The sequence below is a fragment of the Acipenser ruthenus genome, chromosome 9 (genome assembly GCF_902713425.1).
Source record: "Acipenser ruthenus chromosome 9, fAciRut3.2 maternal haplotype, whole genome shotgun sequence".
Taxonomy (NCBI): Eukaryota; Metazoa; Chordata; class Actinopteri; order Acipenseriformes; family Acipenseridae; genus Acipenser; species Acipenser ruthenus.
Window position 1 is genome coordinate 53,483,615 of NC_081197.1, and position 21,271 is coordinate 53,504,885.

At 35.7% G+C, this 21,271-nt stretch overlaps 1 protein-coding gene across 2 annotated transcripts in view; it reads right to left on the reverse strand.

Annotated features, from left to right (window-relative positions):
• The window catches only part of LOC117405698 (paraspeckle component 1-like), a 64,885-nt gene that overhangs the window by 5,734 nt on the left and 37,880 nt on the right, over positions 1-21,271 (reverse strand). The window contains exon 9 of one of the 2 annotated variants that reach the window (XM_034008981.3): positions 14,556-19,992. The exons of the other annotated variant lie outside the window; for it this stretch is intronic. Within the exon in view, the coding sequence (XP_033864872.3) occupies positions 19,807-19,992 (186 nt within the window). The 3' untranslated portion in view covers positions 14,556-19,806. Of the gene's footprint in view, positions 1-14,555; positions 19,993-21,271 lie in introns of those variants that run through there. 2 annotated transcript variants of the gene reach the window in all.

The window sequence follows — 21,271 nt, forward strand, 5'->3', positions numbered from 1 at the left end:
ATACATTTCACATAGAGACCTTGAAGTACAACTCCTGCAGTTTACAGGTACACTAATGTTCTGTTTATTAGAAACCAACACAGTGACTTTCTGATCTGTCTGATTATCACCTTATTGTAAAACTGTGTGTTTGTCTCATAATAAATTAGACTATTCTAAACAAACTACCAATATGCTATATGGTACATGTGTAAATTATATAATTATTTGTGGGTGACTTCATTTACAACATGTTAATATTTTAGCAAGATTGCTTGATTTTTTTTTTTTTTTAAATCCCTTCGATTAAGTTAAAGTGTAAGAAAACAAGTTTAAAAAAGATTCTAGGATGGAGCCCACATGTAAGAGGCTAAAGCAATTGAATCTGAGGAGTTGGTTCACACTGGAGGGGAGGGGAATGCATGCTTTGAAGTGGTTGACACAGAATGAATGGAAGATCCACATCTGTCCAGTGCTGTTCTTTGATGTAGAAAACATGGTGATTTAGTGGGAGAGGGGGGTTAAACAAATCTGTCTTCACTTTTCTGTGCATCAATAAGGCAAATGTTTGCTGTATTTATATACAGTTCAGTTCCGTTGCCCAGGTGAGGTGAACAACATGTACATAAAATAAATGTGCAGGTATTTTGACAGCATCTGCACCGTACATTAGACTACCACAGAGGCGTATCGGTTCGGTGTACAGTACTATAGAGTCATTAGTGTAGTGCAACCTTACCCTGAAAAAATATATATGGTGGTGGGCGCAAATGCAAATGGTCCTGTGCAGGGTCCCGGGGAAAATTCCCCTCCCCACCCTCTCGGTGGGCCTCTGCGTTTTTAAGAAACCCATTAATTATTTCTGTCTTAAAACGTCCATACAGCTGCACGGTAAGTGATAAATAATGAACATGTATTACGTGTAACTACTATAGTTGCATAAATACATGCAAAAAATGAAACATCAGATGAGAAGCAGGATATTTATTTATTTGCTGTGCTTACTACTGGTGTGCATACACATTTTACATTGGATTTCTGTAGTAATCTGTAACAAACCAGTTTCTCTGGCCCTCTGGCGTGCAGAAGATACAGGACAGGTTTACAAAACTGAATTTCGCATTGACTTCAGTTTTATTGCGGAAAGTACCATGTCATATTTAGCCATTTCTAGGTCTGGTTTTGGCTACCACTGTGGGAAGTATCTTCCAGTACTATAACATCAACAAAATAAGATGCAGCAAGTAATCTGGACCATCTCATGTATACACCCTTATCCCAATCCAACACTACCCTTAATCTTCTGCAAGGTATCACGTAATAGTCCCTGTATTAAATCAAGCACAGTATGTCAGTCACCCCAGTCACAGATGTTATAACACAAGTACATGCACATACTGAGAGTCTTCAATCTTAGTCAAATTTGTATATAAAAACTAAAAACAAATAAAACCAAAAGTATATAAAAGTCTGAAGTGATTCTCTTGTAAACTGAAGTGACACAAACACCAGTGGACAGGTTGCTTCCAAATATCTCTTAAAATCTGCCCCTTTACTATTTAGCAAAATTGAACATGGATCTCATTGCTGGAGTTTCAGCAGTGTAGTTAACACAGGACTGGGAGCAGTAGCGTGTGGATTTCCATCATTCTATACTAGGGTTACAGGGTTCCTGCAAGTTGTTCATGTATATAGTACCACTGACTCTATGGAGATAATTTGGCCAACTCTCCAGTTTTCTTGATTATTATATCAGGTAGGGGATCTGATTTTCAGGTTTTATTTATTACCAAATTCTGTGCCTGTTGCACAATAAACAGGTTTCATGATATTTCAATGAAATACCGGACTGAGCTAAAAAATGAAATAATCAGAACCTCAATCGTAAGTGGCTAAGGAGAGATTTCATATTTTGGCCGGGTTCTGATGAAAACACAAACGTAAAAGGGCAAAGTGCTTGAAGGGAGTTTGAGCTGGGTGCTGGGGATGTTCCATTAGCGCTGCCCAATGACAAACAAATAGGAGGCTAAAGTGGCTAGCAAACCAGGAACAAGAAAACAATAGTCCTGGCGATTGCCATTTGCTGTAATATTGATGAAGAAATATGTTTATTGCCATAGCACCATGTTTCGTTATATCATAAACAAATTATTTTTCTAGCACATATTTCCAGCATTTGCACTACAGAGCTAACTTAGGATTTATATGGGAATTGTGATTTGGAATGTGGTTTCATTAACTTTAGTGCTGCTATAAATGTATAGGAAAAAAAAAATGTTAAATACATAGGCTTACACCTCACAGGTATGTATTTCTGGCAGTAATTTAGTCCAGTGTTAAAAATTTGAATATGCACCTATTATTTTGCTGTTGGTCTTCTTAATATCTGCATATACATCCCACACAAAGAAAAGGTGCACTTAAATATGAAATGATCTGGAATAAATGACTTCACAAAGGTATGACAGGATGGGTTTTATATTATTTAAGAAAACAGTGTTGCTCGTTAGAAACCAATATGAGACAGTGACAAAAGTTTATGAAGCCGGTAGCCATGTCACACTGCAGAGCTGGGTCTATATTAGCCTATACAGATTCCCATCAGTCATTTATACTAATTTTACTTGTTTGGAAGAATACTTACAACATTAAAACAATGTAATTAATAGGCCTCTAAAAAGGGTACCTGTGCAAAAAAAAAATAATGATAATAAAGAAAACAATTTGTTGTATTTGACATAGCATGCTGGCATGTAAGTTCATACACTAGTTGATCAAATGTACAGATGAACGGGTGGGGAGAAGAAATTTGCATAACTTCAAACCATTGCTATCAATTCAGTTTCTTGCTAACCAATACAATTAATTTGAAAAGATGACATTTTTAGAAATCAACTACTTGGATATTATTTGTATATGATAGTTTCACAAAATGACAGTAACATCTAACCATGGTCCTTCTATTTGCCTAACTGTACAGGACTTCACACAAGGCCGTCTGTAGACGGATTGGGGGGCAATGAATGTGTAACTTAATAAAAATTATGAAGAAAGCTGCAATTGTATGTCATTTTAAAGACAAAATTACCCTAGAGACTCACATGTATTCTTACAGTGTGTTTTCAGTCGTCCTTTTAATTATTAAAAATGATGGCAGTAAATAAATCTGCCACTGTTCAGTTCAAATGACACCCCCATATCCTTAACTGTATGAAAGGACAATGTCACAGTGACACAGACATGGGAATAGGTTTTGTTAATGTGTTTGATTGTTGCATTTAAGTTAACTAAAAGCAACCAGCAACAAATGTTGTCATAGTTTATAAGGTATAATCTGTGATTGTTTTTCATTAAAACATGATGTGAAAGCAGGACTAGAGATACTGTAGAAATCCTATACAATGTAATATTTCTAATATGTTGAAACTATGTATGTACAAAAATATATTACAGTCCAAAGTTTTTATCAACCACTATTACATCTATAGAAACTTAGGCACACATTTTTCCAGTTACCTTTTATATAACTTGATTATTTCCATTTCTTAGTTCTGGGAGTGTCCTCATGTTTATGTTTAAAGAGACATTATTGTAATGCATTTCTAAAATATACTTTATTTGAGGATTTCATTAATCTGTTCCAGTCTGAATTCCTAAATTGAAGAGATCTATAAAATAACATGTGGTATCACACATCTTCTATACATTTTAGGGGTGGGTTCTTGACCCTGATTAATATTAATCTTGGACTATCTTACCTAAGGTAACAGAAGATATCTTTATACTAGGGAGGGAGACAGTTATCACCAGGTAAACACAAAGTGGGCTTTCTTTTGGTCCCAGATTTAAATAAGAAGTCTGGTTTGTGCTGCTTCTGCTCCAAGTCAGTCAAATTCAGCTCCACACTTTACTTTGCCAAGTTATCACAGGACAACAGGGTTTGAAATCCAAATGAAAGTAAAAGGCAGAGGGATTCCACTTCTCCTATAATAACCTGTATCAATGGTCTCTTGCTCTTAACAATAAGGTTTTTTTTTTTTTCTCCCCAAATACATGTGAACAGAAGCACCTTGTTTCATGGGGCGGGAGCCAGGGCTGCGAGAGGGAGTGTTTTTTGCAACTTAGGATTGGCGGCTCTGCCTCTACACAAGGGAGAGAGAAAAGGACGGGCCGGACTCCAGCCGAGAAAGCCTTCCTATGGAGTCGAGGCTGGACCTAATGGCCTCCTCTGACTTCTCAGAGAGTCGTTATAGGCTCGGCCTCGCGACTGGGTCCCAGTTAACGACCGGGTTCATAATAAATAAAACATTTTTAAAAATGTTTTATTTATTTATTTATTTATTTTTAAATTGCCTGCATCAGCAAGTGTTGGTTAATGCAGATCCATGGTTATATCCAGGTTTAAACAGTGCCATTATAACATTGCTGACCAGCTATACTGACCTCTTTCCAAACTGACAACAAATCACCTACAAAAATAGTTTGGATTATAAAAGTTTTAGTTAAACATAGCATAAAATAAATATTGTTTAAACAAATGGTATTCTAGATAAAAATATATATTTTACAGAAGAATGAAAAATTAGGAACAAACCTGGAATTTAACTTACTTTTATAAGACAAAACTACACAAAACAGACATCTACTCAAAGGTTTTACAGAGGAAAAGAAGAATATGGCACTTCATGTGAAGGTACCCTGGGATCATGCATGTAATTATAACTAGTAAGTTCAATTAGTTGTATAATTGTAGAATTAAACAATTTTGGTCTGATTAATGTTTAGGACTCTAAACAGTAGCCCCAATCTTGAACACTAAAAATATGTATTGTATCTACAGCAACACAAAAAGGTAGCAACCATTGCTTGTTTGTCATTCTTGGGGGAATGCTCAGTGGTAGCCCATTTTACCCCACTGCTTGCATATTAGAGATCTTAATTTATAAAATGGCTTGGATAAATTAAGTGCTGTGATTGGCTGAACAAGATCACATGACGGTGCAGTACTAATTGTCTTACCACATGGCTATGACATCATAGACCTACTCACTTACCCTGCCGTGGGTTATTTCTTACTTATAAAACAAGCGTGGGTATATCTAGTGCGGCATATATTTTGTTATTCCAATTAAGTGAAATAACTTAAGTGGAATAACATTACTGGACCTGTATCGAATGTGTCTTTGCTTACATTCCAATCCAGTGGTGTACTGCTGGAATTCAGGACAGAGCTGCGCGTCAGTAGTTCAAACAATACTGCCAAGCTACGTGTTTTATAACAACTTTAAAACTTCTGAAATAATTTCATATTTCTATTGTTGTTTTGATTTGGTCTCCCTATTTCCTTGAGAATGAGTTCAGTCAAGAAATGCCAGTTACCGACCTGCCTGCGTCTGACTTATTGTAGCCCCTTCATTAGCACTGGCGACAGTAGGAAATAGAGATGCTGCAAACTGACAGACTGAGTGCAATGTCCTACCTAAAAAGACGGTTTGCGAAATGAATCTGGGTCAACTGACAATGAAAGTAAAAATCCAGCAGGTAAATAATCCCTAAATGAATTGATTTAATATAATGTACACATTTTATTGCTATTTATTTTTAAAAATATACTTGTGGTATAAACAGAATCTTGAATGAATGCTGAATTACCCCTCCTTGGGACTCATGGTTTATGGGGGCATCCTCCTGCGGCGAATAAAGAAAACGTATACCACGAACGATCATTCAGTATCCTCTGTCTCAATAGGTAATGGCCCTCTCTTCCAATAAATGCAAATTATTTTAATAAGCATATCTTCTCAGTGCTATCCCACAATGTTATCCATTCTTTGTGGGGCAGACATTTTTTGCCCCACCTTAGACCCCCTGTTAATTAAATATCTTGGTATTCTCTGAATAGATACCTATCCCCTCTTCTTAAATATGCAAAATATCAACAGCCCAAATGTTGCTCATTTACTACTAATGCAGTGACTAGGTGTTTTTTTATTGTTTAAAATTGGTTTGTGCAATACTGAACATTATACAAGTCTTGGCAGTTGCCATTGAAATAAACTATTTTTGTCAGAAAGAAGAATAAATACCCCCCTGCACTGGTAGTTAAGACTGTCGAAGATTGAACATGTCAGCCTTAAAAAGTCTCAAATTATACATTAAACAATATTAGAATGTGAAAATTATGCTCAACAGGGTGTAGGATCACCATGAGTAGACAAAGTGTTTCAGGGCCCATTGACACACCCTTTGCTGACTAGCAAACCAGCATAACACACAAGTTCACTTCCAAGTGACCCTTTAGCTCTGAATTGTAATGTGAATTCAAAAGAAACCCAGTTCTTTTCATTATTTTATTTTCTGGATACTAAATTGTTCTGGAGGGACGTGTGACAATTCCTCAACGATTGCTGCCTTCCTTCTGGGTGGAAATCTGCAAAGCCTGCTTCTCCAGAATGGCCTTGCACATGGGAGATTCAGATTGTACACATTAGATTCATGTCATGGCGGTAACTATTTGCATTATAAAAATCAACCAGACTGGGGACCGCCCATTAGTGTTTTTAAACTTGACTGCTTCTAAAAAGGAATGAAATTCACAATTAAAATGGCCACATGTACACTGTCCCACACAAAAAGACAGCACTAAAACAATACAATTAAATCTAAAATATTAAATTCATTAAGAAGCTTACCTTGATAAATGTTCATGAAGGGTACAAGAAATTCACAAAAGAAAAGTATAATGCAAATAGAAATCCATACCAATACCCATACAAATAATAAGAAGGTAGCCTGCTCACTGAATGGGTCCAACATTAAATTAAGTCTTAAATGTAATCTTGTACAGGCATAACTGAAGCAATAGACTTGTCAAATTTGTATTGGTTTTTGTTTTTTAAAATGTATTTTTAAATGGGAAAGCTTTATATAATTGTTAACAATGAAGTATTGTTAAATTGAGATCATTTTCATCTAGATTACGAATTCTGAATAAAAGACCCTGGTGTTTGGAGGTTGATTTTGTTTTTCTTGCATTGCGTAACCTGAAGTCAATGCTAACTTAGTTCAGTTTGTTGTTTTTAAATAGGTGTAACATGTATATAGTCTATTTACTTTCACTACCCATTTCTATATCAGATTTAATTAACCCTCAGTCAGCAGCAACAACTAAGTTCACATGTAAAGTGGAAAAGGGATGCAAATGCACCCCACATACATAAATACAGTTAACTTATAATTTAAAGCAAAACACAAAACCGGTTTATAAAATATTTAAACAGTTCTGTAATGAATAAACACTTTTTAGTGCTAAGTGCTAAGCTAAAAAAAAGGTGCCATCAACAGTAAAGCCCTTTAAAAATGCCACGAACACAAAAAAACTACAAAAATAATGACATTGTACTTGCAAACTTAACATGTACAAAACCTAGTAAAAAAAAAAAAAAAAACAGTGTGTCCTGTTTCCAGCATCAGAAAAGGATGTTCTTGGTATCAAAATAAATGTAAGTGATTAAAGTTTAATCGCATGCAAGGATATCCCTCGATCTTCAGAGTTATGAAACATGTTAATTTTAAACCTGCCGCCGCCCAAGGGTTAATGAACTGTTTTATAAGTTAGGCATCCTGACCAGATCAATTTACTAACAAAAATGCCTTTTTTTTAGGGGGCTCCCGAGTGGCGCATCCAGTAAAAGCACTCGCTAGAGTGCAGGATGCGCTCTATAGCCTGGACGTCGCAAGTTCGAGTCCAGGCTATTCCACAGCTGACCGTGGACGGGAGCTCCCAGGGGGCGGCGCTCAATTGGCCAAACGTCGCCCGGGGGGAGGGAGGGTTAGGTCGGCCAGGGTGTCCTCGGCTCACCGCGCACCAGCGAACCCTATAGTCTGGCCGGGCGCCTGCGGCCTTGCCTGTAAACTGCCCAGAGCTGCGTTGTCCTCCGACGCTGTAGCTCTGAGGCAGCTGCACGGTGAGTCTGCAGAGTGTAAAGAAGCGGGCGGCTGATGGCACACGCTTCGGAGGACAGCGTGTGTTCATCTTCGCCCCTCTCGAGTCAGCGCAGGGGTGGTAGCGGTGAGCTGAGCCTAAAAATAATTGGGCATTTCAAATTGGGGAGAAAATAATAATAAAAAAAAAACTAATTGGCAACGACTAAAATATTAAAAAAAAAAAAAAAATGCCTTTATAACTTTTTAAACCTTCTGACTTTTTGCAATTGTCTTAGGTTCTGTCGACAATGTGGGACATCAACACCAGTTTCCTCCAAAAATATCTTGAGGTGCCAAGCATTTAGCAATTGGCAGGACTGCAATGTATATATTTTTTACAACATTTTGACCAGAAGAAATATAATACTTTAGCAGACCGACTGAACGTACATGGTTTTCAATTTCATAAAACTATAACCAGGCAAGTTCAAACTATACCACTGCTCATAAAATGTACTAACGCAAGCAGATTTAACAGCAAACAGAAATGGCCTCCTTGAGGATTACCTCTATAGCTAAACAACTTCTCAAAAGCAACACAACAGAAACATTTACATATTGCTATGAAACAGCCCCTTACCTTTTTTACCCCCTTGTATAAATATCTTTGGATGACCCAAAAAGTTCAGAAGAAAATGTTAGTTCAAGTCATGCTTTGGGTACTTTATTTACTTGACTTTCATTATTTTGCAAAAAAGGTAATATAAAAAGTCATGATATGTAACACTTTTTATAGTAGAAAATATCCCAGGAGTACGAATACATTCTGTAGGCCTTACATTATCCCCCTAAATGAATTACAAAACAAAAGGATTATATACAGCAGTTTAATGTAAAAACATTTTTTATTCACAAAAAATATATAGTACATAGTTGTTTTTTGTTTTTTTTTACTTTTTAAAATTTGTATTCCTTGCCACTGCTGTTTTTTCACAATAAACAGTGACCATAGACACATTTTCATAAAGTAATAACATAATTACTGACGTTTAAATATGCCTTTTTGTAACAAGCAAATAAAAACTGAAATTTAAATAAAACGTGGAACTCATCGTTTTGGTTCTCGTTTATTACATTCCACATAACAGAAAATCGCATCAATAACATTTCCAGTAAGTTGAGCCAGTTTTGGAAAGTGTGAGGCATTTCTGAGTGATGTACCTGGCATTTGTAATCCCTGATTCTGCACTATTTTCTTTCCATTTTATGCTTTGGAATTTTCTGTCAATACTATTTTTGCTAAGCCTACGTCAAACATCAAAAACATACTATATACAGTGAACTCTCATTAATACTAATTTAAAGGAACCAGCAAAAGAATTGGTATTATCTGCAATTCGTATTCTCAGGGGTCTAAGCCAAATGCATATTGTCAGTTTTTATTGAAGTTACAATAACTGAAATACACTTAAAATTACAGTACAATGAAAAGTATTATACATTTAAATGTACTGTTTTATTGAAAATACAGTTGTAAGTGTACTGCAAATGAACTGCACTTGAAACCTGCATGCCCCATTCTGATCACGGACATTTTTAAACCACAAAAGCCAGGCTTCCTCAACATCAGCCAGGGCACTGAGAAAATCGGAAACGCTGACGACTTGCATCCAGTTTGCTGTTCATAAGCCTGTATTATTGTTACCCCAGTTTTTCAAAATGGTCAACAAAGTCTTGTATCTGCAGCAACATCTTTCTTTTTATTGTATAGTGGTGCATGGTCCACTGCTTTCAGCACCCCCACTTTTGTCTGTAAGGATAGTGCATGTTTGTGCTGCTTCATGGAAATGGCATTGATGCACAAGCATTGTGGCAACTCTAAATGCATCATATGATCTGTTGTCCCAAAACAGCACTAAAATACAGAATGTAGGCGCTAATCTGGATACAAGTTAACACATTTCCCACTCAGCTGTTCAAACCAGTGCGATTCGGTTTATTCAAGTTATTCTTCCCTTAAATTAATTTGTATTATAAGACGTAATTTACAATAAGTGACTGCTAAATTTAGACAGGACCATGTAGAAAATTCAGGAAATTTGTCAATATGAGTTTGTGTTAACGAGAATTGACTGTATATTCTTAATTTAATAATAAATAAGTCCCTAAGTATAAGTGAGAACTATGATCAAAGATTACATGTTGAGGACAGTACTCAAATGTACAGGTCCCTAATAAGTCTGTTTTGGGTAACAAATGGACTGTTGATTTTATTAAGTAATGAACTAATTTTGCTCCATAAAGTCGAATGAAACCTGCTGAATAATGTTAACATATTGAATTGCATGCCGCTTTGTAGTTTTCCATATACATAATGAAAAACTGTCAAATTGAAAAATGTGACATTTTGAAATTTAACATGAAATACTGTACTGCTATTGTGGCTTCCGGTAGACTTTTGCAATATAATTTAGTAGTTGATATGATTATATGACATTAAATAAAATATCTAAATTATGTTCATATATTTTATTTTTATTTTGTCTCAATCCTAAAATTCTAGGTGATGCAAAACTTTTGGCCATAGCTGTACACATCTTGATAGTAAATGAGGGATATGCTTAAGCTAATCCACACATACGTGTTTTTGGTTTCCAAATATTTTGGCAGTTGCAAAGGCACACTACTGAGGTGCAAACATTTATTGCAAAACCACATAATTCTAGAAATGTATTACAAAAACATTTAAGTTTGTGGTTTCCTTCCCGAATAACTGCCAATGTTTTTACTTGCTAACTGCTGTTCAAAGGCCTTAAAACTTAACCCTTTGGATCTCAGTACGCTGGTCATGTAGATTGTAGTCTGATGCATCGCTACAATGAAAACATTCACAATTTAAACAATGTCAATGCGTGTTGCAACTGCACAAGATGTTATCTGGTTCACGGATGGGGAGCAGTACAACAAACAATAACATCAAAAAAGTGTTAAAAAAAAACAAAACACATACATTTATTCACTATTACCATTGCAAAACTGTCAAGATGCAAGTATTTGGCACCAACAGTCCCTCTTGCTGAAGTACTGGCAGATGTGAAACCAGGAAATACCTGCCTCTGCATGTCTGGGGACATACCAGTTTGCTAATTTTACTGGTAAATAAAAAGCAATGGGAGGCAGTTACAAAATGAAAACACAACTTCAGCAGATACATGCTAAAAATGAAGGCATCTTGAATAGTTCATGTCTGTGGCGATGCATTATACAGTATCTATCTGTAACATCATAAAATGCAAGGAAATTAAGGACATTTCATATTTGTCCAGTGATTGAATGGGTATAATGACTAATTCAATTGCAGTAGTATTTTTCCAGTATCAGACATGATTGTGATTAGGGATGGGTCGGTATACCGGTTTAGGTACGTTACTGTATTGATACCGTTCCTTTTATTCTACACTACAATTATAGTAATTACTTTATACATCGGTTAATGCATTTTCAACTGCAAACATGCTTATTCTAATCAAGCGATGGTACTTGCAGCCTTAGCAAAGTGCCTGATGAAGATCTTTTTGTGAACTTATACTGTATTTTGATAATGGTTTCGAAGGAAACGGTCGACCCAGTGCTTGCTGCGCCAGCTGCTCTTGGCTGCTGTCCTTCAGACGTCACACGCAGCTTCTAGAGAAATGCCTTCTCCAAACCTTGCAGCACAGCACACATTTTCAACGTTCTTTATTTACATTTGTCTGGATTATCAACCTATTTATAATCCAGGGCTAGCAATGGAACGTGAAACAAGCAATGTGATTGGTCGAGCAAGGTTCCGGCTGTCCATATATTGGATGGATATGGAAAGTTGGAGCCTTGTCACATATTCTAAATCACTGCGCTGCTTCACAGAATTTAAAGTATTGGACGGTAACCGTCAGCTGTAACTGTGAAACTGAGTGACCAATTACCTGCAAAAAATCCCAAAAGTAGTCAGTTGACATGTCGATTTGGTTTAAGAACAATTAAATAAACTGGAAGATTGCAATAATAAAATAAATAAATAAATAAATAAATAAATAAATAAATAAATAAAATCGGTCTTTATACTCAGACTTTGTCACTTAAAATAACATATTTCTAGCTGTTTGTAAATGCTAAAGAAAAACACAAAAAGACACTTCTGCACATTATCCACCCTCTCAGACACGTACCTTGAAAAATCACTGAAATCCAAGACGTTGTTGCATTTACTGTCTGCTCAGTAACGGGGGGGAAAAATAAAACAACTCAGTGCTGTCAACTCCACCCCCATGTGTATTTTTTCAATGACAATGTACACAATATCAAAAATACAGATGTACTTTCTTTTGCATGTTCCAATAAAATTAATTTACTCAGCTTAACTTAGTGTGTAGTTCAAAGTTATAAAAGTGACTACTTTATTGGCGTAAGGATATTTAATTAATAAAAACTAATATTTAATAAAATATTAATAAAAACATGATTAATGACTTTTTTTCTTCAAATCCACTGTTTTGACCTGTATTATAAATGCAATAAGGCCCTTCAGGGCGTCCGTATACGTTGAATACACTAACTTCTCGGGGGTTGGAGGCACTCGACTTTGTCTTGAGGCGTCCGTATATTTGACGTATACGGACAGCCTGTCGGGCCTTATTGCATACAGAGTCAGTTTGATGTGAATGATTAACATTAAACTTTACTGTAACATTATACATCACTTATCACAGATTTAGTACATTGTTTGTTTAAAATAATTGATTGATTTATTTTAATATAGCGTTGACAAGGCTGTGCTATAAGAACACAACCAATGTCTCAATTAAAATTAGCAAAGACAAGTGACTGCAACAGGCTAGTCTACTTATTATCAAAGTAGTTTTATTTAAAGTTATTTACAGTATTCATATTTTCTTAGGCAAGTGAAGAAATGTTTTTTTTTTATTTTTTATACAAACGCCACGTGTAATAATCATTAGTAACAAACAGCATTGGAAGTTTGTGCAATGTGACGTGTAGCTATAAATCCAATAACACGTTTTAGTATTAAAATACATTTTTAATGGTGTTGCTATACATGTTATTTATCAGGTGCAAAAATTAAACAACTCATCTCTGCTCTTAAATACTAACCTTACTGGTACATGTTTGTATGTTAAGCAATAAGACCGATCATTTCCTAATTCTGTTTACTACCGTCAGCAGAACAAAGTATTTATTTAATTTTATATGTTAAAATGTTCCAACAAACTGCAGCACCATGTCCTTTTGAGCAAGTAATAATACTGTTGTAGTATAACAGAGTGTACAACTTTAGGATGTTCTTTTAAAAATTCCGATTGTCTTTGAAAAAATAAAATAAAACGTACAAAGTTATTTGGCGTAGTAAAATACAAAATACCTAATGTTTAAATCATTCTGTGAAAGGAAGTGTGACTTGTTTATTTTATTAATTACAGTAATTTAAGTGATTTATATTAGTCTTTCTTCATTTTTTGTAAGCCTTTATTGTATAACTTGCATGGTGTACTGTATACCGTGATATTAAGGTTACAACAGTATTTTTTATTTATTTATTTATTTATTTTTTAACAGGTTATCATAGTATGCAAATTTTATTCTGTCCCATCCCTAATTGTGATAGGACTGTACTTTCACTTCGTTATTAATAAATAACTTGTAAATCTGAATAACGGACTAATTTTATAAACAACTCTAATATATCTGAATACCACTTTATTGTGTTGTGTACAGTACACCCATGTGCATGTCCTATAACAACTGCAATCTAAACTTTACAATCCCTTGTTTGATGTCTTTAAAGAATATGCAATTTTAAAGGAACTGTATGATGAAGTTTAAACTTCATAATACATTTAATAATAAACACAGCAACATGCATTCAGACACACAAACTGTCTCTATACTATTACAATATGTGGACATTGCAATTCCCACAAAACAGTAATGCGGTTTTAGATCGATAAATAGTTTTAGATCAATAATGCATCATATTTTATGCATGTCAAGAATAAGATTAATATTGCCAAACTAAAAGTAACCTAGATATGCTCAGAACAATTGTAGGGAAATACACCTTTGTTCAACAGAATTTGTATTTTGATCCCTTTGCAGAGATATTACCCAAAGTAGCTGTTGTTTTTAAGGTGTATGATTTAAGATAAACCAGGGTCTTTTTCAGAGAACAGCAGCAGACAAAGCATGTGAGCAATCTGCAGGGCTTCCCCACCTCTCCCCAATACAAAAAAGTCTTGCATGCAAAAATGACCAGCTAGATTTCCTTATACAACTACCTGACAGCAGGAATGTATGTCTTGCATGGCAAGAATCAAATCTATAGCATTTGCTCAGATATGATGGAACAGAAAGCTATAGGAAGGAAATTCAGGTCATCCTCTCTCCATCAACGACTTACAGCATAAAGCTTGGACATCCATTAATGGAACCGTACAGTCCTGGTGTTTTATTGAATAAGCATTGTCATAAACATAATTTCTTAAAATACTAGAAAATTCTTTGAAAGTATTTATATTGGATTTTCATGCTGTCAACCCAATACTCAAAGCACAGTTTCCATTGCTTTGTTTGTTGCTATATACAACTGCACACAGTTGATATTTTAAGAGTAATTTATTACAAAAACTTAAAAGCTTAGCCAGACATTTTTAGTAATTGTGAAAATTAAAATTACCATCCAAAGTTCAATGACAATTTAAACATTCTAATCTAAAACATTTTAACATGCATTTACTATATTGTATAATGGCAAATATAACCATTAAAATCATGAACTGCCTGGCCAGTGTTAAACTGTACTAAAGCTGGAGTGGCATCATTGTTTAATTTTACGTGTATTTTCCACATAAAATAATGTGAATTGTATATAGTAAATTCATTTTTTGCAATATACTCGCACTCAATATATTTAGCTAGGTGTTTCTTACCTAACTCAGTCAATGTCTTGGGTTACTGCATTTGTACATATGAAAAAAAAACTTCTGAATGTGTATTTATTTAAAAAAAAAAAAATTACCCATTTTGGGTTCCCATACAGCAGTAATAAACCTAGCACAAGGAAGGACTGCTACATTGCTGCAGTGTTTACATTTTGTCCCCAAGTTTCCCTTATTCATATGTGGAAATGCAACATTGATTAAGTTGGTGGTAAAAGATCATGAAATATATCAGCTAGGAATACAGTTTCAAGCACACACATTATTGACTTAAAATCAAACAAAATTGGACTAACTTTGAGCATACTTTAAAAAAAATAATAATTTAAAAGGGGTTTAAAAAGAGTGTAGCTAAAGGCATGCCAGAAATTGCGTTACAGGGAACAAGAATCTTTCAATGTCGCTTCTAGTTGACCCAGACTTAACCCTTTCATTTCAGACAAGTCAGTTATTTTTTGTAGGAGTTGCTGCATAAGCATTTTTTCTTAAAGTCTGCAGCCAATTTTATAATTCAATGATTATGTAATGAAGTAATAAATCCAAAACTTTCATGGTTCAGGCATACAGCATAATCAAACCAACAGTAAATAGCAGGCTACTACTACCTTTAATAGAAATACATAAGATAAATCATCAAAAAAAACACGGAAGGAATAATCAGCTATATGAAATGGACTTAACAATTATACTTTGTTGTACTGTACACACAGACCACCTTGATGAAATATGCAGCACAGAAAGGGTTAAAGCTCTGTCAAACTTGTAGCCATCAACTTTTAAACAAAATACTGTTTTTTGTTAAATTAAGTGGTCATTATATCTACAGTGGTTTGCAGAAGTATTCACCCCCCTGCAAAGTTTTAACATTTTGTTGGCACCTGAGCGTACTCCACGACGCTTTCAAATTAGACTATATATGTAGAATCTACACAAACTATTCCACATTGATAAAGTTAAAAAATGCATATAGAATATAAATAATTAATATTAATCTCAGTTGCATAAGTATTCAACCCCTTTGCTACTGCAGCCCTAAATCAGCTCAGGTGCAAATGACTTGTTTGAAAGGGCACAAAATTAGTGAAATGGTTTCAGCCTGTGTGTACTCCAAGTGGTTCAACTTGAAGATAATTTCCCTCAGGTATATAAAGACTTTCAAGCTGCAACTCACAGTGATCCAACAAAGCAACCATGAAGACCAAGGAGCTTTCGAAACAAGTCAGGGATAAAGTGGTAGAGAGGCACAGAGCAGGAGAAGGGTACAAGAAAATTTCAGTCGTTGATTATCCCTCTCAGCACAGTGAAGTCCATCATTAAGAAGTGGAAGATACTACCCAGACACTACCCAGATCAGGTCGCCCTCCCAAATTGAGCAGTCGGGCAAACAGGAAACTGGTTCGGAATGTCACTCTGAAGTCAACAATGACCTTGAAAGTTCAGTGTCTGAGATGGGAGTCAGTGTTCACACATCAACAATAAGCCGGTCCCTACACAAAGCTGGCCTGTATGGACGGGTGGCAAGAAAGAAACAATTACTCAAAAAGCCTCATCTTAAAGCACGTATGGAGTTAGTGAAAAAGCATGTAGATGATACTGCAGACATGTGGAAAAAGGTTCTGTGGTCACACGAGACAAAAATGGAACTTTTCGGTCTAAATTCCAAGCGTTACGTCTGGCGCAAGCCCAACACTGCACATCACCCAGTCAACACCATCCCAACTGTCAAGCATGGTGATGGCAGCATCATGTTATGGGGATGTTTCTCTTCAGCAGGGACTGGGAAGCTTGTCAGGATAGAGGGGAGAATGGATGGTGCAAAGTACAGGCGAATCCTTGAGGGAAACCTGTTTGAGTCAGCCAAGACTGAAACTGGGGAGGAAATTCACATTTCAGCAGGACAATGACCAGAAGCACAAAGCCAAAGCCACACTGGAATGGTTGAACAAGAAGAGAATTAATGTCCTTGAGTGGCCCAGTCAAAGTCCTGACTTGAATCCAATCAAATTTATGGCGAGACTTGAAGATTGCAGTCCATCGACAATCCCCAACAAACTTACCAGAACTGGAGCAATTTTCTTGTGAAGAATGGGCAAAAATTTCACCATTCTACTGTACAAAGCTAGTAGAGATCTATCCAAAAAGACTCTAATTGCTGCAAATGGTGCTTCTACCAAGTACTGACTTAAGGGGCTGAATACTTATGCAACCAGTAAATTTCATTTTGTACATTTTCTTTGCAAGTTTTGCTGACAGTTAACCTTCTCCTCACATAACAGTGTTCAGTGTAACCACTACAGCTTTGAATAAAAAAAAGTTTGTTTGAAAAACTGTGCATACATTATTTGTAATTCCACAAAATGTGACATTATTGGTAGGGGGTGAATACTTCTGCAAACCACTGTGTGTGTGTGTGTAATATATTATATATATATATATATGACAGTCACACACACACAATCTAACTTCACTATAACGAACCCCCTTTTTTAATGATCCAAGCTGCAAGAACCGGGTTAGCCCTATTAGAACGATCACTTTTACAAAACCTACCTGGACAAAACGATCTCAGTAGTGACTGACACTGAACTTTCTCCAGTGTGGATGTGTTATTCTCTCAGTGAAAACAAAGACCTTGGTAGGCTAATTCAAAGATAAGGCTGATTCATAGATAACCTATTGTAGTGTGAATCATGTGTAACGTATGCAAACGTTGCCATCTTCACACAAACTGCAACCATGGCAACAGGCGTGAAGAGGTAACAAGATTGAAACAGCGGGCATTGAGAAAAGCACAAAAAATATGAAGCAATCTATGCTGGATATGTTTTTCAAGAGAAAGGGCATGTAATTACTGTATTCAGCATGTAAGTGTACTTTATTTTTTTCATTTATTTACTGTTTTCTTTTAAATAGTTCAAGTACAGTTTAAATATTGATCCATGTGAAGTTGTTTTGAAAGAACTAATGTATACTGTATAAAGATGTCAATTCAATTTGGCCGTTTCTTCACTATTCCGATACAGCAAATTGTCAAACCCCATTATAGTGAACAACCTGATATAAAGAACACTTCTCCAGGTCCCAGGGGGGTTTGTTATAATGAAGTTAGACTGCGTGTGTGTGTGTATATTTTATTTATATTATATACATACACACAAACACACACACACACACACACACACACACACAGTTGTAGTCAAAAGTTGTGCTTTTGTGGATGAGGAAAAAAAGTTACAAGAAATAGATTTCAGCAATTCATTTGCAAAACTCAAAAAATGCTATTTCAGAATGTATTTATACCCTTTGATGCTATGATAGTATTGTCTACAAGGTGCTAGAAATTTTATTATCATAATGCAGAACCTAATTCTAGAAAAGTCTAGAAAATACTGGATTGTAGGTGAACATTCTTAGAGAGTATAAAAGGGTTAAAGCAGAGGATGACTGCTGTCATTACTATAATAAGTCAATATGGGAAAAAGTAAACAAGCTATCTGAAGACCTAAGGTAGAATAATTTATTATCAAAGCTGGAGAACGATACAAGAAGATTTCTGGTACTCATGGTACTGTCACAATGCTCCCTCGGACTGGAAGAAAGAAGGTTATTTCACCAAGAACAAGTAGAAGAAATGGGAGGAAGGTTAATAACAATCCGAGATTGACTGCCAAAGATATTCAAAATGAATTGGCTGCAAGTGGGACTGGGGTTTGCATTTCAGCCATAGGTCGAGTATTGCATGATGAAGGTCTCAATGGGTGCAGGCCAAGGAAAAAGCCACTCTTAGGAAAACATCACAAGGACAATCGCTTAGTTTGCAAAAAGTCATTTGAATGATGGATGTGTGTTCTGGTCAAAGGTTTTGTGGAGTGATGAAACAAAAAATCAAGCTGACAGTCGTTACGTTGGAGAAAGTCTGGTGAGCCGTACAAGAAAAGAACACCATACCTACTGTCAAGCATGGAGGTGGTAATATCCTTCTATGGGGCTGTTTTCCTCTAATGGCACAGGAAATTTAGTTCCAATGCATAGTACAATGGATTCCATAGCACACCAAAAGATATTGACCAATCATCTGAAACCCTCCGCTACAAAACTTGGGTTTAAAGCGCAACTGGACGTTCCAACACGACAACAATCCAAAGCACACATCAAAATCTACTTCAGAATGGTTAATGAAGAATAAAATCAAGGTTCTGGAATGGCCTAGTCAATGTTCTGATCTAAATCCGATTGAGAATCTTTTGTATGAGTTGAAGAAGGATGTGCACAAGACAACTCATTGGAATTTGAATGAACTGGAACAATTTTGCATTGCAGAAAATCTCAAAAGAATCATGCCAAAAGCTCATTGACAAATATCCTAATCACTTAAAAGAGGTTATTATTGTTAAAGGTGCCTCAACTAGCTGTTAATGTAATTTTCCTTGTCAAGGTATGAATACTTTTGAATGAGGATTTTTGGAGTTTTGCAAAAAAATTGCTGAAATAAATAATTGTAGACATCTATTTCTTGTAACTTTTTCCTCATCTACAAAAAAACGTTTTGCTACAAAAGATTTTTCCAAAAATTATTTGTTTTTGAGAAATTTCTAAAAATGATATATTTCCATATATATATAGAAGCATATACCAGTCTTCCGTTTTTTATTTTTTATTATTATTTCAGATTCAAGACTGCACAAGAGTTACAGCAAAAATCACATTTGCATTCAACACTTGCTGACAATGCGGCTACATACACTACAAAGCCTTCAAGAGAGTAAGCTTCAAAATATGGTCACAACAAAAGTTTAATCTAGTTACACATATTAATGAAACAAATAAAGGAAACAGCAGGTAAAATGTAAGAAAGGGTATCTGCACTTCTTGATCTAAAAAGGAATATTCAAAAGGCAGATTGAAATGCTCAGTATCTACGGCGTTTATTAGGTCCATCAAAGTTCCCCCCTTGGTTTCCTCTCCCAAAACCAACAGGTGCACCACCCACAGCCCCTGCACTAGCCATTGGTGTTTGTGGAGCTTCAACACCAGGCCTTCCAACCAAAGGGGAGCCCATTTGTGGTGGACCAGCTTGCGGGAATCTATCATTGTGCTACAGGTTTATTCAATAAAGTACAAATTTACAGTCCGTTGATTGAGGCCACAACACCCATGAAATTATTGGATTGGAAATATTCCAAGTGTTGGTCATGGAGGTCAGCAGACAGTCCAGCAGTACCAGGATCAATTGAAGAGGAAAAAAGGAGTAATTTTATTAGTTATTGTAAAAATGGATGATACCTATGGCACACTTGCTGTAATGGTAAACTTTTCTACTGTTCCTTTACTTTTAATTGAAAGAGCAGATACTGTAAGGACAATAAAATTAGTTATAAAACATCAAACTTCAAAAAATGCAATAATAATAATAATAATAATAATAATAATAATAATAATAATAATAATTTATCCAGACACAATTAGAATTATAAAAATAAAACCCTGTCAACTATAGTGTTAAGTGCCCTTTTAGGCAAAAGCTAATATGTACATGTTAACCCAGTTTCAGAAAACAGTTTTGAATTTGATCAGGGCTGAATATCTTCTTGGCTACAAACAGGAGTTGTAACAACAGCTACACCTGCAGATGTATCCATATATTTTTTACTTTGTCAATCAGTAGAACCAGTACAAGTACTTATGTTTTATATAGTTTAAATATTAAGTGTTGAAACATGACATGTACATTGACTGGTCAAACAAATGGAGAATGTAAACATCTTCAGTGTTTGCAAAGGTATGTGATCACACGTTATGTCACCAATATAAGTAGCTTGCAAGTTGTGTGCATGCTTTTGAGAAAATGATGGGAAAGCAGAAGGATCTCAGTGACTTCACAAGGGGCATGATAGTGAGTACCCATGCAATCAGCTCACCCCTTAACACTGTGACAGCTGCATTGAACAAGGTGGTATTCTGAATGCTCCTGGAAACACCACTGCAAACCTGAACTCTGGATGCAATGACTGTTTGAGCCAGCAGGTGTGTGTTAGGTATTGTGACAGCAAAAGAGGTGCTACCAAAATCACACAAACCAGAAAAAGTGGACAAGACGCCTGTTACCACTTGAACAATGCACTGGCAGCTATAGATTGTGTTTTGGCCAGTCAATGTACAACACTACAACACATTCATCAATGTTTGCTGATCATCCAGTAATTCTGATCAATGCACTTTCACTATTTCTTCAGCAGAGATACCATCAGATTTCTTGCTCTTTGACACAGCCCTAAGGGATTGTCCAAAATGATCACCAAATACAGTAAGCATACATAGCATGCTCTTTTTTAAGACCAGCCCCTCAAAAGCGTACATACTGAAAACCCTGTATT